Source organism: Megascapheus bottae, chromosome 2 (genome assembly GCF_031878675.1).
Source record: "Megascapheus bottae isolate mThoBot1 chromosome 2, mThoBot2.hap1, whole genome shotgun sequence".
Classification (NCBI taxonomy): domain Eukaryota; kingdom Metazoa; phylum Chordata; class Mammalia; order Rodentia; family Geomyidae; genus Megascapheus; species Megascapheus bottae.
Window position 1 is genome coordinate 52,589,413 of NC_143510.1, and position 22,614 is coordinate 52,612,026.

The 22,614-nt window shown below is 47.1% G+C and overlaps 1 protein-coding gene across 2 annotated transcripts; it reads left to right on the plus strand.

Annotated features, from left to right (window-relative positions):
* The first annotated feature begins 817 nt into the window (after positions 1–817).
* Positions 818–22,450, plus strand: Dgka (diacylglycerol kinase alpha). 2 transcript variants are annotated; one of them, XM_090327126.1, is made up of 24 exons: positions 818–909; positions 1,469–1,613; positions 2,434–2,507; positions 2,859–2,991; positions 3,241–3,318; positions 4,099–4,148; positions 5,246–5,320; positions 5,472–5,591; positions 5,693–5,807; positions 7,224–7,312; positions 7,431–7,550; positions 7,704–7,805; positions 8,496–8,579; positions 9,023–9,096; positions 9,244–9,318; positions 11,524–11,609; positions 11,701–11,790; positions 18,092–18,252; positions 19,164–19,228; positions 19,912–20,002; positions 20,496–20,694; positions 20,801–20,921; positions 21,094–21,154; positions 22,053–22,450. In XM_090327126.1, exons 1-24 carry the CDS (start codon positions 880–882, stop codon positions 22,134–22,136), a joined length of 2,322 nt encoding a protein of 773 aa, XP_090183252.1. In that variant the 5' UTR covers positions 818–879; the 3' UTR covers positions 22,137–22,450. The 2 variants fall into 2 exon arrangements, with proteins under 2 accessions (XP_090183252.1, XP_090183257.1); XM_090327131.1 differs by having other exon boundaries at positions 3,244–3,318.
* The last annotated feature ends 164 nt before the right edge of the window (positions 22,451–22,614 follow it).

Consider the following 22,614-nt stretch of genomic DNA (forward strand, 5'->3'; position numbering starts at 1 on the left):
TCACTTGTGTATCTGTATTATGTGTGTATGTAGGTGCCAGTCTGGGGCTTGAACTCAGGGCCTGGGCATTGTCCTTAGACATTTTTTTTTGCTCAAGGCTAGCCCTGTACTTGAGCCACACCACCACTTCCTGCTTTTTCTGTATATGTGGTACCGAGGAATTGAACCGGGGGCTTCGTGCACACTAGACAAGGACTCTACCACTAGGCCACACTCCTGGGCACTGTCCCTGAGTGCTTTTGCCCACGGCTAGTGCTGTACCACCTGAACCTTAGCTCCACTTCTGGTTTTCTGATGGTTAAGTGGAGATAACAGTCTCATAGACTTTCTTGCCCCTGTTGGCTTTGAACCACGGATCCTCAGATCTCAGCCTCCTGAGTAGCTAGGGTTACAGGCATGAAACACCTGCGCCAGGCTGTATTGCTTTTTTTTTTAATTTAAAGAACTTATTAACATTGATTTTTGCATCATATTTCAAATGACGTGTTTAACAAACAATTATTCAAGAAGGGAATCTCTATTGCATTGCTTTTTATTAAGCTCTGGAGGTGTTCCTGGGCAGGTGGGTGGACAGCATCCACATGACCTCTTCTCCTGGCTTCTTAGGTCCAATAGGTAAACGCTGGGGCTTCCTGAACACTTAAGTAGGAGATGGGGGAAGACCCCTGAGATGTGAGACTGCAGTGTGAAGCGCCCCCTGGTCTTGCCTACTCCATCCTGAGGATGCAGGGTGCAGGGCGAGGCTGGGCTGGGGCCCGGGCTAGGAACCCAGCCACAGCCGGTTCTGTGTCTCGTGCAACGGAAGGAAGCGCTAGAGGTCGTTGCAGGGGCGTGGGTGGCTGAACCCGGCTTAGGGACCCGGGCTGGACGCGGAGCGTGATGGAGTGTTTGGGGGGCCGTCCTAGCCCTGTAAGAGCCCGCTGGAGGGCGGGGACTCATGACAGGTTGTTGGGGAGGCCCGGCTGCGGGGATACTACAGAGCCTGGGGGTGGCCAGAGAAAAATGCAGACAACAGGCCATGATACTCATTCAAGGAAACATATATGTATGGACTGGGAAAGTTTTGAGGGGAGGAGGGACCTGGACAGACAGGCAGACAGACAGACAGGCAGGCAGGCAAGCAGGCAGGCAGGCAGGCAGGCAGGCAAGCAGATAGGTGATGCTGCCGGGATGAATCAAGACAGATGCGGGAGGGAGTGAGGAGAAGGACCCAGAAATAAAGGAGAGAATGTCCAAGATGAGTCAGGGAAGTAGAGACAAGACAGGCACTGTTCTGGACTGTAGAGACAAAGGCGAGAGAGACGAGACTCAGAAAGGAAGAGTTTCAGAGAGAGAACTTAGGGCTTAGGCAGAGACAAAGGACAGGCCAGAAACCATGGCAGGGGTAGAGATGGAATGGACCAGACTGAAGCAAAGCTATGCAGGTAGCTGGCTCTTCTCCATGAGAGCTCCTGGTATCTTCCTCCAGAAACACCCTCTGAAAAGAACCGGCCGCAGAAGGTTGTATTACCGGGCTGCCTTTGCCATCACCCTCAGGGTGAACAGAAGGATGGCCAAGGAGAAGGGCCTGATAAGCCCAGAAGACTTTGCCCAACTGCAAAAATATATGGAATGTGAGTGTACCCTCCGAGCCCCAGAGAATCTCTCTTCCTTCTCATTAAACTCTTACCTTTTCCCCAGTGGTCTTGAGCCCTTTTGCTCCTCAACTGTGTCCAGGTGTAAGGAAGGAAAGAGACACCTTCACTGCTTGTTCCAGGCCTTAGAGGAGAAGGGAGGATCTGAGATATTTTTTCTCTGGATTTCTGTGTTTCTTCTTGAAATTTCTTTTTTTCTTCCCCCCTACCCCCCCCCCCATTCCTGAGGCTTGAACTCAGGGCGTAGGGTCTGGGCAGTATCCCTAAGCTTTTTTTGTTCACTGTTGTCACCCTACCCTTTGAGCCACAGCTCCACTTCTATTTTTTTTAGTGATTAGTTGGAGATAAGAGTCTCACTTACTGGACCAGGAGTTTGGCCTAGTGGTAGAGTGCTTGCCTAGCATGCACAAAGACCGGGATTCGATTCCTTGGTACCACATACATAGAGAAAAGCCGGAAGTGGTGCTGAGGCTCAAGTGGTAGAGCCTTAAGAAAATCCAAGGACAGTGCTCAGGCCCTGAGCTCAAAAAAAAAGTCTCACTTACTTTCCTATCCTAGCTGGATTCAAATCCGGATCCTCAGATCTCAGTCTCCTGAGTAGCTAGGACTATAGGTGTGAGCTCCTGAGGCCTGGCTCAATATTTCTTTCTATTTCTTTCTTCTCCATATATATATATATATATATATATATACACACACATATTTTTTTTCTCCTGCTGGATGTCTTGGGGGGACTCTGGAGGAAAGCTAGGAGAGCTGAACTAGACTAATGCTCTTCTCTTATTCTCTTCATACCTAGACTCCACCAAAAAAGTCAGCGATGTTCTAAAGCTCTTCGAGCATGGGGAGATGGCCAAATATGTCCAAGGAGATGTGAGTGGCAGCAGCTGGGGAATCGGCTTCTTGACCAAATCCTTCCATTTGTGCTTCTGTTATTCCATTGGGATCCCAAACTTCCAGAGATGTTCCCTCTCCCCCCCCCACCCCCTCGGACTCAACCCCTTTGATACCTCCCATCTAAATAGCCCTTTGCCCATTATCCTGGGCAATTATTGCTGTAGGACAAAACAAGAGATCTTAATATTTAGGGATTATCCCAAGAAACCATACTCCTATCTCAGAAGTCTCTCTGCTATGCATTTTTCCTGTCTCCACTACTCCCAGTTCTTCATTCCCCAGCTTCTCCCAGCTGACTTCCCAGGGTAAGGCTCACTATCATCATAGGCCATTGGGTACGAGGGATTCCAGCAATTCTTGAAAATCTATCTGGAAGTGGAAGACGTTCCCATCCACCTGAGCCGGGCACTGTTTCAATCCTTCCACACTGGTCACTTTGTAAATGAGACTATGACCAAAGGTATGGTTAAACACATAGACTGGGCTAGGCTGGAGATGTGGTGGGGAGCTGGGGTGATTTAACTTAGCCTGCAGGATGAGAGTTAAAGTGACTCACATGTGGGCAGATGGAGAGAGGTGGAGGGTGGTTAGGCTGGCCTAGGAGTGAACAAGAGGAAGATTAAAGGGGAGTTGGAACGAAGATCCAGAGTTGAAGGAGAGCCTGACCTCTGCTCTGCTATACCATTTTTCCCCCTCTTTCTTTTAATAGCAGACGTAGTGTGTCTCAGTGATGTTTCCTGCTACTTCTCCCTCCTGGAGGGTGGTCGGCCAGAAGACAAGCTAGAATGTAAGTTGCCATTCTGAACTGTGAGAAGGGAGGAAAGGTGAGGAGGGAAAAGAGGTGCCTGTGTCCTCTCATTGTTTCAGAATCCCTAAAGGCCAACAGGGCCAGACAGAGGTGGTACGAAAGCACAGGTCTATTTTCTTTATTCCCTGAGACTGTCTGTATCTAATACCATTCCTCATAGTTGTTCCAGTTCCTATGCCTTATACATTCTCCTCTAAGTTGTTTGGGTTGTTCTTGTGACCTGAGAGCCTGTGCTGTCTCCTTTACCAGATTTACCCAGGAAGCTGGGTGCTGATGGCACCTGTTTGTAGTCCTAATAAATCAGGAGGCTGAGATCTGATGATCATGGTTCTAAGACAACCCAGGCAGGAAAGTCTATGAGACTCCTAGTTCCAACTAACCACAAAAATACTGGAAGTGGAGCTGTGACTTAAATAGTAGAGTCAGCCTTAGGCAAAATAAAAACTAAGGGACAACAACCAGTACTGAGTTCCAGTCCCAGTGATGGCATACACACACCCACATACGCACACACACACACACACACACACACACACACACACACACACACACACACACAAGATTCACCCATGGTAGCATCTATTGCCCGTTTCCCCTCCTCTTTTGTCTCCTTTCTCAGCTCCATCCCAAGCTCTAGGCTCTTAGAAGGTCCCCACTTCCCCTCTGTCTTTTATTTTCCCTGTATCCTGTATTCTGATATGAATTATTTGGGTTTCTCTTACTACAAATTTACCCTGGTCCCTCTAAAATACCCCACAGTTACCTTCAAGCTGTACGACACGGACGGAAATGGAATCCTGGACAGCTCGGTGAGTTTTGGGATCTGTATGACAAGCAAGGGAGGGTGTCTGTACTCTCCTGTTCTCACACTCTCATGGCCTTAAAAAGCTGGGCTGAGGGGCCGGGAGTTTGGCCTAGTGGTTAAAGTGCTTGCCTAGCATGCACGAAGACCCGGGTTCGATTCCTCGGTACCACATACATAGAAAAAAGCTGGAAGTGGTGCTGAGGCTCAAGTGGTAGAGCTCTAGCCTTGAGAAAGTACTCAGGCCCTGAGCTCAAGCCCAGGACTGGCGAAAAAAAAAAAAAAAAAAAGCTGGGCTGAAGGCATAGCTCAAGGGGTAGAGCATCAATTAAGCAAACAAGCTGAGAAAATGAGTTTAAACCCCAGTACCCCACAACCTTCCCCCACACAAAGAAGAGGCCGAGAAGGGAGGGATAGAGGATAGAGTACTTGCCTTGCATATATAAAGCCCTCTCTTTTTATCTCCACCATGGCAGAGGGATGAAAGGGGAGAGGGGGAGGGAGAAGGCTGGAGACATGAGTTGGGGGCTGCCTTGAAAACATTTTTTTTTTTTTGCCAGTCCTGGGCTTGAGCTCAGGGCCTGAGCACTGGCCTTGGACTTTCTCAAGGCTAGAACTCTACCACTTGAGCCTCAGCACCACTTCCGGCTTTTTCTATATATGTGGTACCAAGGAATCGAACCCGGGTCTTCGTGAATGCTAGGCAAGCACTTTAACCACTAGGCCAAGTTCCTGGCCCCTGCCTTGAAAACATTTAAACACATTTATTTACCTGACAAGGGTAAATAGCTACTCAAGAGGCTGAGATCTGGGGATCTCAGTTCAAAGCCTGGGCAAGAAAGTATAAGACTCTTATGTCCACTTATCTACCCCCCCCCCCAAAAAAAATAGGAAATGGAGTTGTGGCTCAAAGTGGAAGAGTGCTAATCTTGGGCATAAAAGCTCAGGGATAGTATCCAGGCCCTGAATTCAAGCCCCAGGACTTTGGGGGCGGGGCGGGGAGAGAATGAGAGGTAGATCTCAAGAGCCTTGTTTTCAGGAGACAAGTTTGGGTAGTGATAATGAAGGGGCTATGGCTATGACTCTTAATCCTTTCTGCTCCAGGAAGTGGAAAAAATTATCCACCAAATGATGCGAATGGCTGAATATCTGGATTGGGATGTGTCTGAGCTGAGGCCGGTAAGGCATTATTTCTCTGGGCCTTATATATACGCCCTTTCCCTGTGATCCTGTATCCGTTTTGCTCCGTCCCCAAGAAGCTAGGATGGCCATGCTGGGAGAAGTATCGGATGGACACTTTCACCAAAAGTCCCTTCCCACCCTCACTCAGATACTTCAGGAAATGATGAAAGAGATCGACTATGATGGTAGTGGCTCTGTCTCCCTAGCTGAATGGGTCCGGGCAGGGGCTACCACTGTGCCACTTCTAGTGCTGCTGGGGATGGAGATGGTGAGTAGGCAAGGCGCGTGAGGATGGGGGCAGCAGCTGTCTGGGGCTGCACTTGCCAAAGGTTGGGCCTCTAAGAGGTTGGTCTGCTCTGTGCCCTCTAGACCCTGAAGGACGATGGGCAGCATATGTGGAGACCCAAGCGGTTCCCCAGACCAGTGTACTGCAACCGCTGCGAGTCTAGCATTGGTCTTGGCAAACAGGGGCTCAGCTGTAACTGTGAGTAATAGCACCCAGAGTGTGGGAGCAGAGGGGAACCCAGCCATTTGTGGGAATGCTGACCCTAGACCTGGATTTGAATCCTGGGCTCTGCCACTGACTAGTTTTGTGGCCTTGAGAATGTTACTTCTTTACTTTTCTTTCTCCTTCCTTGCTTCTTTTCCTCCTTCCTACTTCTCCATCTTCTCCATTCTCCTCCTTGCTCCTCTCCTACTATGCTTCTCCCCCCCACCTCAATGAAACCCAGGACCTCAGGCATCTAATTTACTCAATGGAAAATGAGCTAATTGTAAGCATTTAAAAGGTTAATCATAGCAGGCACCAGTAGTACACACTTGTAATCCTAGCTACACAGAAGGCTGAGATCTGAGGATCACAGTTCAAAGCCAGACCAGGCAGGAAAGTCTGTGAGACTCTTATCTCCAATAAACTGCTCAGAAAAAGCAGGAAGTGGTGTTGTGGCTCAAGTGGTAGAGCGCTAGCCTTGAGCACAAAGAAGCCCAGAGGTGGTGCCTAGGCCCTGACTTCAAGTCCCAGGACCAGCAAAAAAAAAAAAAAAGTTAATGCAATAAATGCAAATACAGCACTGGTACTCACTAGACACTGTGGAAAATGAATTGTACAACTTGTAGGTTGGGATGGGAGGGAAAAACTGGGAGAGAGAGGGAAGGGTTGACATTGTTCAAAAGTTATATATTCATTACTTGACTTATTTAACTGTAACCTCTCTGCACATCACCTTTGTAATAACGATTTTTAAACAAAAAAATCATGCCAGTGGCTCACATCTACATTCCTGGTTACTTAGGAGATTCAGATCTGAGGATCATGGTTTAAAGCCAGCTTGAGCAGGAAAATCCTTGAGACTCTTATTTCCAATTATATATTGAAAAGCCAGAAGTATAGCTATGGCTCAAAGTGGTAGACCACTAGCCTTGCGCACCTAAGTGCCTAGGGCTTGAATTTTAAGATGGAGGCACAGACACACACACACACACACACACACACACGCACGCACGCACGCACGCACGCATGTATGCACTCTCAGGTACGCACAGAGGTTGATACAGGCTGGGGACATTGTTCTTCCATTCATAGTTCAATCCTAGCACTGGGGGGAAAACAAAGAGCTTCCCTAAGCAAATGTATATACTATGAAATGTGCAATCAGGGCCTGACCCTGTGGCTCATGCCTGTAATCCTAGCTACTCAGGAGGCTGAGATCTGAAGATAGAGGTTCAAAGCCAGCCTGGGCACCGGAGTCCATGAGACTCTTATCTCCAGTTAACCACCAGAAAATGGGAAGTGACACTGTGGCTCAAGGGATAGGGTGGTAGCCTTGAGCTTTCCTCACTCCCAAGAAAAAAAAAAAGAGAAAGCCATGATAAGGCTCTGACCTCCTTCCCTCGTCTCCAGTGTGCAAGTATACTGTTCACGACCAGTGTGCCATGAAGGCGATGCCTTGTGAAGTCAGCACGTATGCCAAGTCTCGTAAGGACATTGGTGTGAGTGACCCCATGCTCCCTCCACTCCTATCCTGGCCTGGGTCCTTGGCCCACAACCCCTCCCTCCCCCAGTCTTTACTCAGACCCTCCCAGACAAGGGGCTGCCTTTCTCCCCAAGATCCAATCACACGTTTGGGTGCGAGGAGGCTGTGAGTCTGGGCGCTGTGACCGGTGCCAGAAAAGGATCCGGACCTACCACAGTCTCACTGGGCTGCATTGCGTATGGTGCCACCTAGAGGTCAGTTCGGGAGCCTCAGCTCCCACAGCCCTTCCTGCACAAATCTCTGCAGCCCTTACAAAGTGCCTGTTCCCAAGACCATGCTTTTCAATCCCAAGCCACACATTGTGAGTGTCACCTGCATGATCTCTGTGTGTCCATCTCCTCTTTCAGATCCACGATGACTGCCTGCAGACCATGGGCCCTGAATGTGACGGTGGGCTGCTCCGTGATCACATCTTGCCTCCATCTTCCATCTACCCCAGTGTCCTAGTGGTAAGACCCTGGGGAAGGAACAGAAGTGCCTCTCTTCTTTCCAAACCCACCTGACTTCCCCCTTCACCCCCACAATATGTCATTTAGAACAGAAAGACTTTTCTTTTAAAGATTTAGGCCAGCAACCACTGGCGGCTTCATACTTATAATCCTAGCTACGCAGAAGGCTGAAATCCGAGGATTATGGTTTGAAGCAGCCTGGTCAGAGGAATCAGAGATTCTTGTTTATGATGAGCCAGCAAAAAGCCAGAAATGGAGCTGTGGCTCAGCTGGTGGAGCACCAGGTGTGAGCACAAAGGCCAAGTTATGTCGGGCTTAGTGGCTCATGCCTATAAGCAAAGCATAGCTACTCAGGGAGGCTGAGATCTGAGGATCGCAGTTCAGTGCCAGCCGGGGCACTAAAGAACATGAGACTCTTATTTCCAATTAACCCCCAGAAAACCAGAAGTGGAGCTATGGCACAAGGGATAGGGCAGTAGCCTTGAATTGAAGATCTCAGGGACAGCGCCCAGGCCCAGAGTTCAAGCCCCACAACCAACCAGGAAAAAAAAAGGCCAAGTTGTGAGCATGAAAGCATGAGACTCTGAGTTCAAGCCCTAGTTAAACACACACACACACACACACACACGCCAGTTCCATCTGTTTAGAGATTCATGTACAATTTTTTCTTCTGCTTTGCTCCCCTCCCAGGCATCTGGACATGACCGCAAACATAGCAAAATAATCCAGAAGAGCTCGGAAGATCTAAACTTAAGCACCTCTGAGGCTTTGCGGGTACAGGGCTAAGGACTTGTGGTTGTACTGGTTTTGGGCTGGAACCCTTCCTGGGAGGGACTGAAGTAGAAGTTTCTGGAGTGGTGCCCACTCTCTGGACACTTCCCTCAGCAGGGGGAGGGGAAAAACATATTGTAAAATGCCAGTCCTTTGCCTTCGTCTATTGGGCCTACCTTAACTCTGACCAAATCCTGTTTTTTGTTTTTGCCAGTCCTGGGGCTTGAACTCAGGACCTGAGCACTGTCCTTGGGTTTTCTCAAGGCAAGGGCTCTACCACTTGAGCCACAGCACTACTTCTGTTGTTTTTTTTTTTTCCTATATATGTGGTACTGAGGAATCGAACCCGGGTCTTTGTGCATGCTAGGCAAACACTCTAACACTAGGCCAGACTCCCGGCCCCCAAATCCTGTTTTCTTTATCCTTATTTTCCTTTTCTACTACAGATTGACCCTGTTTCTAATACCCACCCACTTCTAGTCTTTGTCAATCCTAAGAGTGGTGGAAAGCAAGGGCAGAGGTGAGGAGAGCTTGGAGGGAGGAAAGGAGTGTGTGTGTGTGTGTGTGTGTGTGTGTGTGTTTGTGTGTGTGTGTGTATACATCTTAAGAGTGCAGAATATCATTCTTCTTTGGATCCCATCATGCACTTTTCTCTCCCATCACACAGGGTTCTTTGGAAGTTCCAGTATATACTAAACCCTCGACAGGTGTTTAACCTCCAGAAAGATGGTCCTGAGCCAGGGTGAGTATAGCTCAGAGGCCATCTAACAGTGATTTTTGTGTGTCTGTGTTCTGTGTATGTTGAGTGCAGGAAAGAGTACGTGTTGGGAGACAAGGCCTAAGATGCCAGAATTTCAATTTCTTCTGTTCCCCAAGTCACTGGGCAGGCATCCTGTTCCCTTGGTTCACTAATGCATTTTTATCCTGCTCTCCAAGAATGGAGATCCAAGCTCTACTTTCTTTTCTTTCTTTGTTTCTGTCTGTTGGTGGTGGGGCTTGAACTTTAGGCCTGGGCGCTGTCCCTGAGCTCTTCAGTTCAAGGCTATTGCTCTATAGCTTGAGCTACAGCGCCATTTCCAGTTTTTTGTTGGTTAATCGGAGATAAGAGTCTCATGGGCAGAGCACAGTGGCTCACACCTGTAATCCTAGCTATTCAGGAGGCTGAGGACTGAGGATCTTGAACAGTTCCCAGGCCCAGAGTTCAAGCCCCATGATCGACAAAAAAAAAAAAAAAAAAAAAAAAAAAGGCTCACATTCTCACCAGAGATGGCTTTGAACCAGCTCTCAGATTCTCAGATCTCAGACTCCTAAAGTAGCTAGGCTTGCAGGTGTGAGCCACTGGTACCCTGTGCCAGCTTCTCTTATCCACTGAGGAGTAACTATAATTTTTTCCATTGCCATTTTCTCTGACTGTGTGCGCATGTGTGCGTGTGCATGCATGTGCACATGCACAGGTGTGTCATTCTGAGGCTTGAAATCACAGCCTGGTTACTGTTCCTGTTCCTCAGGTGTTTTGCTCAAGGCTAGCCCTCTACCACTTGAGCCACAGCGCCACTGTCAGCTTTCTCTGTTTATGTGGTACTAAGGAATCAAACCCAGGGCTTCATGCATGCTAGGCAAGCACTCCACCACTAAGCCACATTCCTAGCCTTGAATACTGTCTTCAAGCTTTTTTTTCTGAAGGCTAGAGCTTTACCCTTTCAGGCACAGCTTCACTTCTGACCACATATCCATATATATATATATTGAATTGGAGATGTTAATCTCATAGACTTTCTTGCCCAGGCTGCCAGGCTAGCTTCAAACCATGATTCTCATGGTAGCTAAGATTACAAGCATGTGCCATTAGTACCTGACTCTTTTCTTTCTTTTTAAAGGGAATTTGTCTTTTTTTTTTTTTTTTTTTTTTTGCCAGTCCTGGGCTTGAGCTCAGGGCCTGAGCACTGTCCTTGGACTTTCTCAAGGGTAGAGCTCTACCACTTGAGCCTCAGCACCACTTCCGGCTTTTTTCTACGTATGTGGTACCGAGGAATCGAACCCGGGTATTCATGCATGCTAGGCAAACACTTTAACCACTAGGCCAAACTCCTGGCCCAAGGGAATTTGTCTTTAAAACATTGTGTGTGCATGCGTGCGCACACCAATACTAGGACTTGAACTGAGGCTTTTTTACTTGAGCCATACCTCTACTTCAAGCTTATTGCCAGTTACTTGGAATAAGAATCTCATGTATTTGTCTGTCTAGGCTAGCTTTGGTCTTCATATCTCAGCCTTCTGAGAACCTAGGATTTACGAGTGTAAGCTATCAGTGCTTAGCAGGGGTTTTTTTTTGTTTTTTTTTTTCAGTCCAGGGCTTGGGCTCAGGGCCTGAGCACTGTCCTTGAGTTTTCTCAAGGCTAGAGCTCCACCACTTGAGCCACAGCATCACTTCTGGGTTTTTTCCTGTGTATGTGGTACCAAGGAATTGAACCTGGCCTTCGCGCATGCTAGGCAAGCACTCTACCAAACTTGGCCAAACTCCCAGGCACTTAGCAGTTTTTTTGTTGTTGGTACTGTGTTTTATCCATCTGAGGATTCAACCCTGGCCCCATGCATGCTAGAAAGTACTCTACACCTAGACTACATCCATCCCAGATCCAAAACATAACACTTTTTTTTTTCTCCAGTCCTGGGCCTTGAGCTCAGGGCCTGAGCACTGTCCTTGGACTTTCTCAAGGCTAGAACTCTATCACTTGAGCCACAGCACCACTTCTGCCATTTTTCTATGCATGTGGTACCGAGGAATTGAACCCCGGTCTTTGTGCATGCTAGGCAAGCACTCTACCACTAGGCCAAACTCCCAGCCCCCAAAACATACTCTTTTGTCAAAGGGAAAAAGGATTATAGGAACAGAGACAAGTTGAATAACCTCCATCCTGTTATTGTTTATCTTCTCCTTTTGTCTCAGACTCAGACTCTTCAAAGATGTCCCTGATAGTCGGATATTGGTGTGTGGTGGAGACGGCACAGTAGGCTGGATTCTAGAGTCCATTGGTCAGTGGAGGGAGAAGCTTCTTGCAGGAGACGGGAGCAGTGGTCTTCCAGATCCAACTCCATCCATCATTTCTTTCACCTGCCTCCCTAGACAAAGCCAACTTGCCTGTTGTACCTCCTGTTGCTGTGTTGCCCCTGGGCACTGGAAATGATCTGGCTCGTTCCCTAAGGTGGGGAGGAGGTAAGTTGTTAGAAATTGTTTTCCTGGGCTGGGATGTAGCTCAGAGGCAAAGCGTTTGCCTAGCAAGTGCAACGTCCTGGGTTCGATCCCCAGTGCCAAAAAAAATTGTTTTCCTGGGGTCTAGGGTAGGGGAGTTGAGTGGAAAGAGGAAAACAGCAGAGTAAGATACTCATGACTTGTGTCTATCATCCTTACAACTCAAGAGGCTGAGATCTGAGGATTGAAATGCAAAGACAGTTTGGTCAGAAAAGCCTATGAGACTGTGTGTGTGTGTGTGTGTGTGTGTGTGTGTGTGTGTGTGTGTGTGTGTGTTGTGGGATTTGAACTCTGGGCCTGGGCATTGTCCCTCAGCTCTTCAGCTCAAGGTTCCTGCCCTACTTCTTGAGCCATAGCACGCCACTTTGCGTTTTCTGGTGGTGAATTGGAGATAAGAGTCTCATGGACTTTTTGGTGCCCTGGGATGGCTTTGAGCCAAGATCCTCAGATCTCAGCCTCCTGAGTAGCTAGGATTACAGGTGTGAGTTACCATGACTGGCAAATCTATGCGACTCACCTCCAGTTAATAAAACAGTCAGAAGTAGAGGTACCGAGCACTTGCCTTGTGCAGAAAAGTTCAGAGATAGTGCCCAGGTACTTAGTTCAAATCCCAGTACCAACACACACACACATGTTGCTCCTCTCCTCTCTGGGGCAGCAACACGGGAACGGGGAGGGACACACAGGGCCAGCCTGTAGTCCCCCGGGAGCCGAGCGAGATGGTAAGTGTCGAAGACCCAGCCCTCCCCCAATCACCGGGGAAGAAAAAAACCACGCTGAGTCAGAAGCAGTGTTAACCATGAAAGCGCATCAGATCTCTCTGCTGATCTCTTGTTCTCTGATGCTCTCTGATGCTCTCCTGGTTTATTGCGTCAGACAATTAGTTATATACTGTTAGGGTAGGAGAAGGTGGGCACTGGGAAGCTAGCCAATAGGAAGAGGGCCTCTGTGCTACCACTAAGGGTCTGGGTGGGGCATTCAGGTACTGGGCAGGACAGGTGCAGGAAAGCACGCGAGACTTGAGCTGCTGCGAGACCCGCGAAACTGCGGGGGGTTCAATCGAGTCAAGTACACAGAGATGCCTTAAGAGAGGTATGCAAAAGACCGAATGCCTGGTCAAAGCCCTTTAATTGCAGCTGAGCCAGAATCAGGCTTCAGGGATGGAGGCTAGGCCCCAACACACACAGACACACACACACACACACACACACACACACACAGAGAAAGGCAACAGAGGAAGAATGGAGGCATCTGATATAAAAAGGCAGTCAAGGAAGAAGAGAGACACAGATGATTAAGAAAGCTTTAGAAGAAATAGGGACTACATTCTAAACCTGGGATGGTTAAAGGTGGCAGTCCTTTTCTCTGTAAACTGAAAAGTACATGTCTGTTTAACACAAACAGCTGTTAAGGCTCAGATAACCAAGGAAAATGGTGTATGTACATGGGAGGGGAACATGGAGGAATTAGGAAGGCACTAAAAAGGAAGGAAGAGCGAAGACAGAGGATGAGTGACAAGCTAATAGCTGGGAACTTGTACATGGTTTATTTCATATATTTAAACAATTAACCATGTGGCCATTCATTCACTATCATTTTTTTCTTACTGCAAATAGCTGAATAATCATTCTTATTTATTTATTTATTTTGGCCAGTTCTAGGCCTTGAACTCAGGGCCTGAGCACTGTTCTTGGGCTTTCTCAAGGCTAAAGCTCTACCACTTAAACCTTAGCACCACTTTCAGCATTTTTCTATGTATGTGGTAGCAAGGAATCAAACCCATGTCTTCATGCATGCTAGGCAAGCACTCTACCACTAGACCCAATAATTCTTTTTTAAATTACCATACAGCCACATGCTGGTGACTCATGCCTGTAGTCTAAGACTGTTTCTCTTTACTTACCTCCTGTGGGTCTTTGTTCAACTTTTTTTCCCTTGCTTATAAAGCAGCAAGTTTATTGATAGCAAAAGTAGACTATATACGCTCCATAGAGAGGGGTCCCAGCACGAGGGATCACTCATTGTCACTTTCATTCAGACTTTTGTGTGTCTGTGCATGAATGCATGCATACGCATGTACATGCATTTGCTGGTCCTGGGGCTTGAACTCAGGGCTAGGTGCTGTCCCTGAGCTTTTCTGTTCAAGCCTAGTCCTCTACCACTTGAGCCACAACTCCACATTTGACTTTTTGGTGGTTAATTGGAGATAAGAGTCTGATGGACTTTCCTGCCCATTCTGGCTTTGAATGGTGATCCTCTGATTTCAGCTTCCTGAGTAGCTAGGATTACAGGCGTGAGCCACCATGCCTGGCTATATTTGGCTTTTTATTTTTTTTTTTTTGGCTTTTTTTGTGCTTGGCTAAACTTGCTGAAGATGATGACCTTCAAGTCCTTCCATTTTCCTGAAAATGACATTTTTATTCTTTAGTTTTTTCTTTCTTTTTCTATCTTGGCTTGCTTTCTTCCTTCATTTTTTCTTTCTTGCATTATTCTGTCTGCCACCTTTGCTCTCTTCTTCTCCCTCTCCACCCCCTCCTCCTCTCTTCTTCTCCCTCTCTCCTCCACCTCCTCCACCTCCTTTTCCTCCTCCTCCTCCTCCTCTTCCTCCTCCTCTTCTTCGGGACTGGTACTGTGACTTGAACTCGGAGCCTCATGCTCTCATTCAGCTGCTGCTGCTGCTCTACTACTTAAGTCGCATCTCTAGTCCAGCTTTTTTGCTTTTTAATTGAAAATAAAGTATCATGGACTTTTCTTTTTTTCTTTTTTTGCCAGTCCTGGGCTTGAGCTCAGGGCCTGAGCACTGTCCTTGGACTTTCTCAAGGCTAGAGCTCTACCACTTGAGCCTCAGCACCACTTCCGGCTTTTTTCTATGTATGTGGTACCGAGGAATTGAACCCAGGTCTTCGTGCATGCTAGGCAAGCACTCTACCACTAGGCCAAACTCCCGGCCCAATCATGGACTTTTCTGTCTAGACTGTCTTTTTAACCACAGTCCTCTGATCTCAGACTCTTGAGTAACTAGGAGGCTTTCATCTTCTTTATGGCCATAGTATATATCTATCCCATCTTCTTTATCTGTTCATCTGTTGTTGGATACCTTGGCTGATTCCACATTATCATTTCTTTCTGAGTCTTATCACAATAGTCTCCTAACTGCACTCTAGTTATAGTTTCATTCCTTTGAAAGAAAAGAGTTTGAGAAGTCAGTAGAGGGCAGGTTGTGCTGGAAATGTCTAGGAGTTGATATGGTGGGGCTCAAAGTCCAGTTTCAAAATTCCACTGGAGATTATGGAATAGAAATTGGCTAAAGAGTGGATGAGGGATGCTAGGTGGCCAGATGAGCCACCAAACAACCTATACTGCAGTACCTTTGAGATCTAGGGTGAGCAGTGAGGAGTGGAAAGAAGGAACAGAGTTGAGCAAGGTGTTCAACTTGCTTTAGAAGTTTTAATGTATTTACACTTGAATTTTAAAAAAATGCAAAAAAAAGAAGTCTTAATGTATATCCTTCCAGAGATCACAAGCTAAATGCACATTGAAACAACTGTTTGCCTTGATTGGAGTGTTTTCAGTTACTTTGAGTTTGCATATTTCTTTCATGTATGTATGTATGTATGTATGTATGGATGGATGAATGTGTGTATGTATGCGTGCATGCATGTGTTGGTGGTACTGTGGGGCCTAGGGCACTGTCCCTGTGCTGCTGTTGCCCAAAGCTAGCACCCTACCACTTTGAGCCCCAACTCCACTTCCAGTTTTCTAGTGGTTAATTGGAGATTAGAGTCTCACTCATGAAAATGTACATTGATATTGAAAAAAGAAAAACATAAGAATGGTCTAGAAAACATGGCTCAAGATCCTGAGTTCAGTCCCCAGAAACATACATACATACATAGTTTTTCCGGCTAATAACAATAATGGTAGCTTGAAGGTATAGCTCAAGTGGTAGAACACCAGCCGTGAGCAAGTAAGTAGGGCAAGAACATGAGCCCTGAGTTCAAGCTTCATTCATTATCAGTACCAAAAAAAAAAAAAAAAAGACAGAAATCCATGTGAAAGAGTTGTCTGTTGGCAGTGGTAACAGCAGATAAGATTACTCCCAGGGGCCGGGAGTTTGGCCTAGTGGTTAAAGTGCTTGCCTAGCATGCACAAAGACCTGGGTTCGATTCCTTGGTACCACATTCAAACAAAAAAGCCGGAAGTGGTGCTGAGGCTCAAGTGGTAGAGCTCTAGCCTTGAGAAAGTCCAAGGACAGTGCTCAGACCCTGAGCTCAAGCCCAGGACTGGCAAAAAAAAAAGATTACTCCCAGGACCCCAGGAAAGAGGTAAGAAGTAAGAAGGTAGACTAGGACAGCAAGTACTGAGTAAACACCAACATGAAGGGCTGAATAAAGGAGGTAGTAAAGGCTCTGTATTAATGTTTCATGGTTCCACTAACATTCTGATAGTGGCTTAAAGCAACATGAACTTATCATTTTACATCATCTTCCAGAAATGTTCAAAATAGCTCTTCCTGGGATTGAACTCAGAACCTCACACTTAAGCAATCTTCCCAGCCCCTTCCTTCGTTCATTCCTTCATTCATTCGGTGTGTCTGTGTGCATGCCAGTACTGGGGTCACTTAGACCTATAAGCTTTCTCACTCAAGGCTACTGCTCTTCCACTTGAGCCACATCTTTCTTTTTGTGTGTCATGGGGCTTGATTTGGGCTTGGGTGCTGTCCCTGAGCTCTTCAGCTCAAGACTACCGCTCTGCCCCTGGGTTTGGATATTATCCCTGAGCTCTTCAGCTCAGAGCTACCCACCTACCTTTGAGCCAAGTCCCACTTCCCATATTCTAGAGGTTATCTGGAGATAAAAGTCTCAGGTCTTTGTGTGCTCTGGCTGGCTTTGAACCTTGATCCTCAGATCTCAGCCTCCTGAGTAGCTAGGATTACAGGCGTGAACCACTGTGCTGGCTATTGAGCCACATCTTTCTACTCTTGGCTTTTTTTGCTGGTTAATTAGAGATAAGAAAAATCTCACAGACTTGGGGACCGAGAATTTGGCCTAGTGATAGAGTGCTTGCCTAGCATGCACAAAGACCCGGTTTGATTCCTCAGTACCACGTACATAAAAAAAGCCAGACAGTGCTGTGGCTCAAGTGGTAGAGTGCTTGTCTTGAGAAGCCCAAGGACCAGTGCTCAGGTCCTGAATTCAAGCCTCAGGACTGGCCAAAAAAAAAAAAAAATCTCACAGAGATCTCTGATCCTTAGATCTCAGCCGACTAAGTAGGATTACAGGCATAAGGCACAGATGCCCCCCTCTGTTCTTTATTGAATTTTTTTATTCTATCCATGATGCCAGTATCACACTGTTTAGGCTTTTGCTTTTTTCTTTCTCATGGAATGGGGCAAGAAAGCATGAGGTTGATAAGAAGGTTGGATCTCTGTTTGTCATTCATTTTCTTCAACAATTTTCTGGCTATTCTCGCTAATCTTTCAGTTGAATTTGGAATCACTTCCGGATGTGCATACACAATGTGGAGAAGGGTCAGAGAGCTGCTGGCTTTAGCATCAGTCCATTGGAACCTTATATCCTGAGCTTACTGACAAGGGCTGGGAGCTGTGTAGAATCAAAGCTGTTGTTCCTTGGGAATCTATGGAGAAGGGGTTCAGAAGAGGGCTCTTACCTGGTACTGGTGGCTAACACCTGTAATCCTAGCTAGGATCTGAGAACTATGGTTCGAACTCAGCCTGGGCAGAGAAGTCTATGAGATTCTCATCTCCAATTAATTACCAAAAATCTACAAGTGGAGGCTTGCCGGGACCTACCGACAGCAAATTGGGGTTCCTGAAATAGGGGGCAGGGACTGGAAAAAATAGAAGAAAGACAAACACATGGGGTCTGGGAGGTCTGCCGCCCAGGTAAAAACTGCAACCCCGTTTATTCTCAACTCCAGGCTTATATCCCCTCTTGAAACCAGGGAACTTCCAGGTGTTACATTCATATGGTAAATCTCAGGTCATTTAAACAGAATAAGGCCAGAAAACAATAAGACAATAAAGCCATTGTCTGATGCAAATCAAGGTACAGTTTGATTCCACTCTGGCTCCCAACAGAGGCTCAATGGGTAGTATGACAGCCTTGAACAAAAAAGCTAAGGCACAGCACTTTGGTCCTGAGTTCAAGAGTTCAAGCTCTAGTACTACCCCTTCTAAAAGCAAATAAGGATCTCTGAAACTCAGGGCTTATTGCTAACCTATCTCCTTCTCCTCTTTCCTTAGGGTATGATGGGCAGAATTTGGCCAAGATTCTCAAGGATATAGAGATGAGTAAGGTGGTACATATAGATCGATGGTCTGTGGAAGTGATACCTCAACAAACTGAAGAAAAGAGTGATCCAGTCCCCTTTCAAATCATCAATAACTATTTCTCCATTGGTGTGGTGAGTAGACTAGAGAATACAAGGAAGGGAGGAAGTTGGATTAAGCAGATAGAAGTTGGAGGAAGGACAGAAAAGAAAGGGAAGGGAGAGATTAAAAGATCAGTAACGGGGCCTGGAGTTTGGCCTAGTGGTAGAGTGCTTGCCTAGCATGAACGAAGACCCAGGTTCAATTCCTCAGTACCACAAACATATAAAACAGCTGGAGGTGGTGCTGTGGCTCAAGTGGTAGAGTTCTAGCCTTGAGAAAAGTCCAAGGATAGTGCTCAGGCCCTGAGTTCAAGCCCCACAACTGGCAAAATAAATAAATAAATAAATCAGTAACCCAACAGAGGAAAATTGGAAGTTGTATATAGTGTTATGAGCTATTGAAAATGAACTTAGGGCAACAGTGTATCAATATTGGGAAGGGAAGAAGAGGGGGCTGAGAGAGAAACAGAGCACTATTAAGACAGAGAAGTCCTGGGCCGGGAGTTTGGCCTAGTGGTGCTTGCCTAGCATGCATGAAGACCCAGGTTCGATTCCTCGGTACCACATACATAGAAAAAAGCCAGAAGTGGTGCTGAGGCTCAAGTGGTAGAGCTCTAGCCTTGAGAAAGTCCAAGGACAGTGCTCAGGCCCTGAGCTCAAGCCCAGGCCTGGCAAAAAAAAAAAGACAGAGAAGTCCTACCTCTGATAGATATTGTGTGTTGTGTGTGTGTGTGTCACTGAACTTGGGACCTAGGTACTGTCCTTTAGCTTTCTTGCTCAAGGCTGGCATTTGCTTGAGCCACAGCACCACTTCCAGCTTTTTGGTGGTTTATTGGCATTAAAAAAGTCATTCAGACTTTCCTGCTTAGGCTGGCAGATCTCATCTTCCCAAGTAGCCAGGATTACAGGCACCCAAAATTTATTATGTGCTTTTAACTCTCCAGGATGCCTCTATTGCTCACAAGTTCCACATCATGCGAGAAAAATATCCTGAGAAGTTCAACAGCAGGTAAGGGAAAAGAATTATCTTCTCTGGCTAACCTGTCCCATCTTCCAAATGGAATGTAGGTAAATGTTATGACCGAGTTTGACTCAGAATGCTTATCTGAGCATTGACATCTTTTTTTTTTTTTTTTTGCCAGTCCTGGACTTGAGCTCAGGGCCTGAGCAGTGTCCTTGGACTTTCTCAAGGCTAGAGTTCTATCACTTGAGCCTCAGCACCACTTCTAGCTTTTTTTTATGTATGTCATTACCGAGGAATCGAACCTGTCTCTTAGTACATGCTAGGCAAGCAGTCTACCACTAGGCCAAATTCCCCACCCAATGACATCTTTTGTTCGTTTGCCAGTCCTCAGGCTTAAACTCAGGGGGCCTGGGCACTGTCCTTAAGCTTTGTCAAGGCTAGCACTCTACCAGTTGAGCCACAGCACCACTTCTGGCTTTTTCTGGGTATGTGGTACCAAGAAATCATACCCAGGACTTCGTTCATGCTAGGCAATCACTCTACCGCTAGGCCACATGCCTGGTTCTAGGCAGTGACATCTTTAGGAAACTATTCCCAACTGCCAAATAAGACTCCCTTTGTTCCCATCGGAGTTGGGAGGTTGATGCCCTTTCCTGTCACTTACCATCCCTGCTGGTTCTGTACAATCTGTCCTCTCCTTGCTGGGCCTTGCGTTGGGGCGGATGTAGAATGAAGAACAAGCTATGGTACTTTGAATTCGCTACCTCTGAATCCATCTTCTCAACGTGCAAGAAGCTGGAGGACTCTTTGACAGTTGAGGTGCGTATATCCTTTTAAGTTTCTCGTTTCCCATGTTCTTTTTTTTTTGCCAGTCCTGGGCTTGAGCTCAGGGCCTGAGCACTGTCCTTGGACTTTCTCAGGACTAGAGCTCTACCACTTGAGCCTCAGCACCACTTCCGGCTTTTTTCTATGTATGTGGTACCGGGGAATCGAACCCGGGTCTTCATGCATGCTAGGCAAGCACTTTAACCACCAGGCCAAACTCCCGGTCCCGTTTCCCATGTTCTTCCACCGCAGGCACCTCTGAGAACTCCCCACATTCTTGGACCTCTACTTCTCTGACCTCCCAGTTTTCCAACTCTGACTGTCCAACTTCTTAAGCTAGATCAGTTCCCCTCTTCCATCTCTTACAAACGTCCAAATCCTGGCCTTGCCAGTTTGTCCTCTGTAAGAGGGAGCAGTGACATGTATAATTATGCCATGAGATAAACATCCATGCTCCCCTTCCCGGGGGCTGTCCTGCTTCTCTCAGATCTGTGGGAAAGAACTGGATCTGACCAACTTATCACTAGAAGGCATTGCAGTACTGAACATCCCAAGTATGCATGGCGGCTCCAACCTCTGGGGTGATACCAAGAGACCACAAGGGGATATCTGTGGCATCAACCAGGCCTTAGGCTCTACAGCTAAAGTCATCACTGACCCTGACATCCTGAAAACCTGTGTGCCAGGTTAGAGGAGAGAGCCCTTGGGAGTTGTGTGGGCAGGACTGAGGGGAAGGTATGACTCCTTCTGAAGGATTTCTGCATCTATAAAACCTGTACTTCTTACCCCTAGACCTAAGTGACAAGCGACTGGAAGTAGTGGGACTGGAAGGTGCAATTGAGATGGGCCAGATCTATACCAAACTCAAGAGCGCTGGACATCGACTGGCCAAGTGCTCTGAGATCACCTTCCAGTAAGGAAAACCCCTGAGGGAAGGCGTGTGGGGCCAGGAGCTCAGAGGATTGTGGGAACAGTGGGGGAGGAACTTCCTCAATGACAAAAAGTTCTCACAGCCAACCTGAGAAGCAGAATTTTGGTATTTGGTTGGTAAGAAAACCCTGCCAATTTTCCGTGACCTTCCACAGTACCAGAAAAACCCTTCCGATGCAAATTGATGGAGAACCCTGGATGCAGACACCCTGTACAGTGAGTATTTGCCAAGACTGTCAAAAATGGAACCTTGTTGAGTGCTGGTGGCACCTGTAATCCTAACTACTCGGGAGGCTAAGATCTGGGAATCGAGGTTTGAAACTAGCACAGGCAGAAAAGTCCATGAGACTCTTATCTCAATAAACTCAAAAAAAGCTGGAAGTAACGCTGTTGCTCAAGTGGTAGAGCACTAGCTTTGAGCAAAAGAAGCTCAAGGACAGATCCTGTGCCCAGAGTTCAAGCTCCAGGACCAGGAGAAAAAAATGGAATCCTTGCTATGTGGGAGGCTAAGATTGGTCCCAGACCAGCTCAGGCAGCAAAATCTATGAACAACTCCCCACCCCCATCTCCATGGAGGAAAGCTGAACCCAATGGTATGTACCTGGGGTCCCAGTAACAAGGGAAAGGCAAAAGGTAGGTTGGGCAGGAGGTAAGACCTGCTCCTGGAATGGCTCAGCAGAATCAGACCAGGCTCTAGTGACTCATGCAGGAGGCCGAGATTTAAGAATCATGGTTCAAAACCAGCCTAACCAAGAACATCCATGAGCCTCTCATCTCCAATTAACCACCAAAAACATCTGAAAGTGGAGCTGTGGCTCAAGTACCAGAATGCTAGCCTAGAGCAAAAAGTGGCTCAGTGATAGCACCCAGGCCCTGAACAAACTGAACCCCCAAACTCTGTGATCCTACATCTCCATTCTATAGCTTCTTTACTTCTTTCTGATACCCAGAATCCCCCTGGGTATCAGTTCTCTCAAACCCTGAATTCGCAGTCCCTAGCCTTCTTCCTGAGGCCTCTCCAGGATACCAGAGACCTACCTTAGAATCCCCAAATTTTCACTGAAATCCCTAGTTCCCTAGGTCCTGCCTTTGAATATGTTCCCTTCCCTTCCAGATCAAGATCACCCACAGGAACCAGATGCCCATGCTCATGGGCCCACCTCCCCGTTCCTACAATTTCTTTGGCTTCCTGGGCTGAGAGGGGGCACCGTCAGCCTCCAAGCCAGCCTTGAACCCACCAACCCATACCTGGATGCCAACCTCTAGACTCTGTACATTGCTGCCACACCCTCTGCCAGCTCAGGGAGGTGTTCCTTCACCCTCACAATATTTATTATCCTACATCACCTCACTGCTCTCTCTCTCACACACACACACATACACACACACACACACACACACACACACACACACACACACACACACACACGGCCCATACACGTGCACACACATACACACCCCAAAAACATATGTTAAAGTGCCTCGTCTAAATAAAATGAATTTTTCTCCCCATTGGGATATCTTTTTTTTTTTTTTTGGCCAGTCTTGGGCCTTGAACTCAGGGCCTGAGCACTGTCCTTGGGCTTTCTCAAGGATAGAGCTCTACCACTTGAGCCACAGCACTAGTTCTGGCTTTTTTCTATGTATGTGGTACCAGGGAATTGAACCCGGGTCTT

What these genes read in the sequence shown, in the direction of transcription:
- Dgka (XM_090327126.1), top strand. Translation starts at nt 880, where the DNA reads ATGGAGTGTTTGGGGGGCCGTCCTAGCCCT. An exon ending in GCCAGAAGACAAGCTAGAAT is followed by an intron (nt 3,319 to 4,098) that starts GTAAGTTGCCAT and finishes AATACCCCACAG; the next exon opens with TTACCTTCAAGCTGTACGAC. An exon ending in ACAGGGGCTCAGCTGTAACT is followed by an intron (nt 5,808 to 7,223) that starts GTGAGTAATAGC and finishes CCTCGTCTCCAG; the next exon opens with TGTGCAAGTATACTGTTCAC.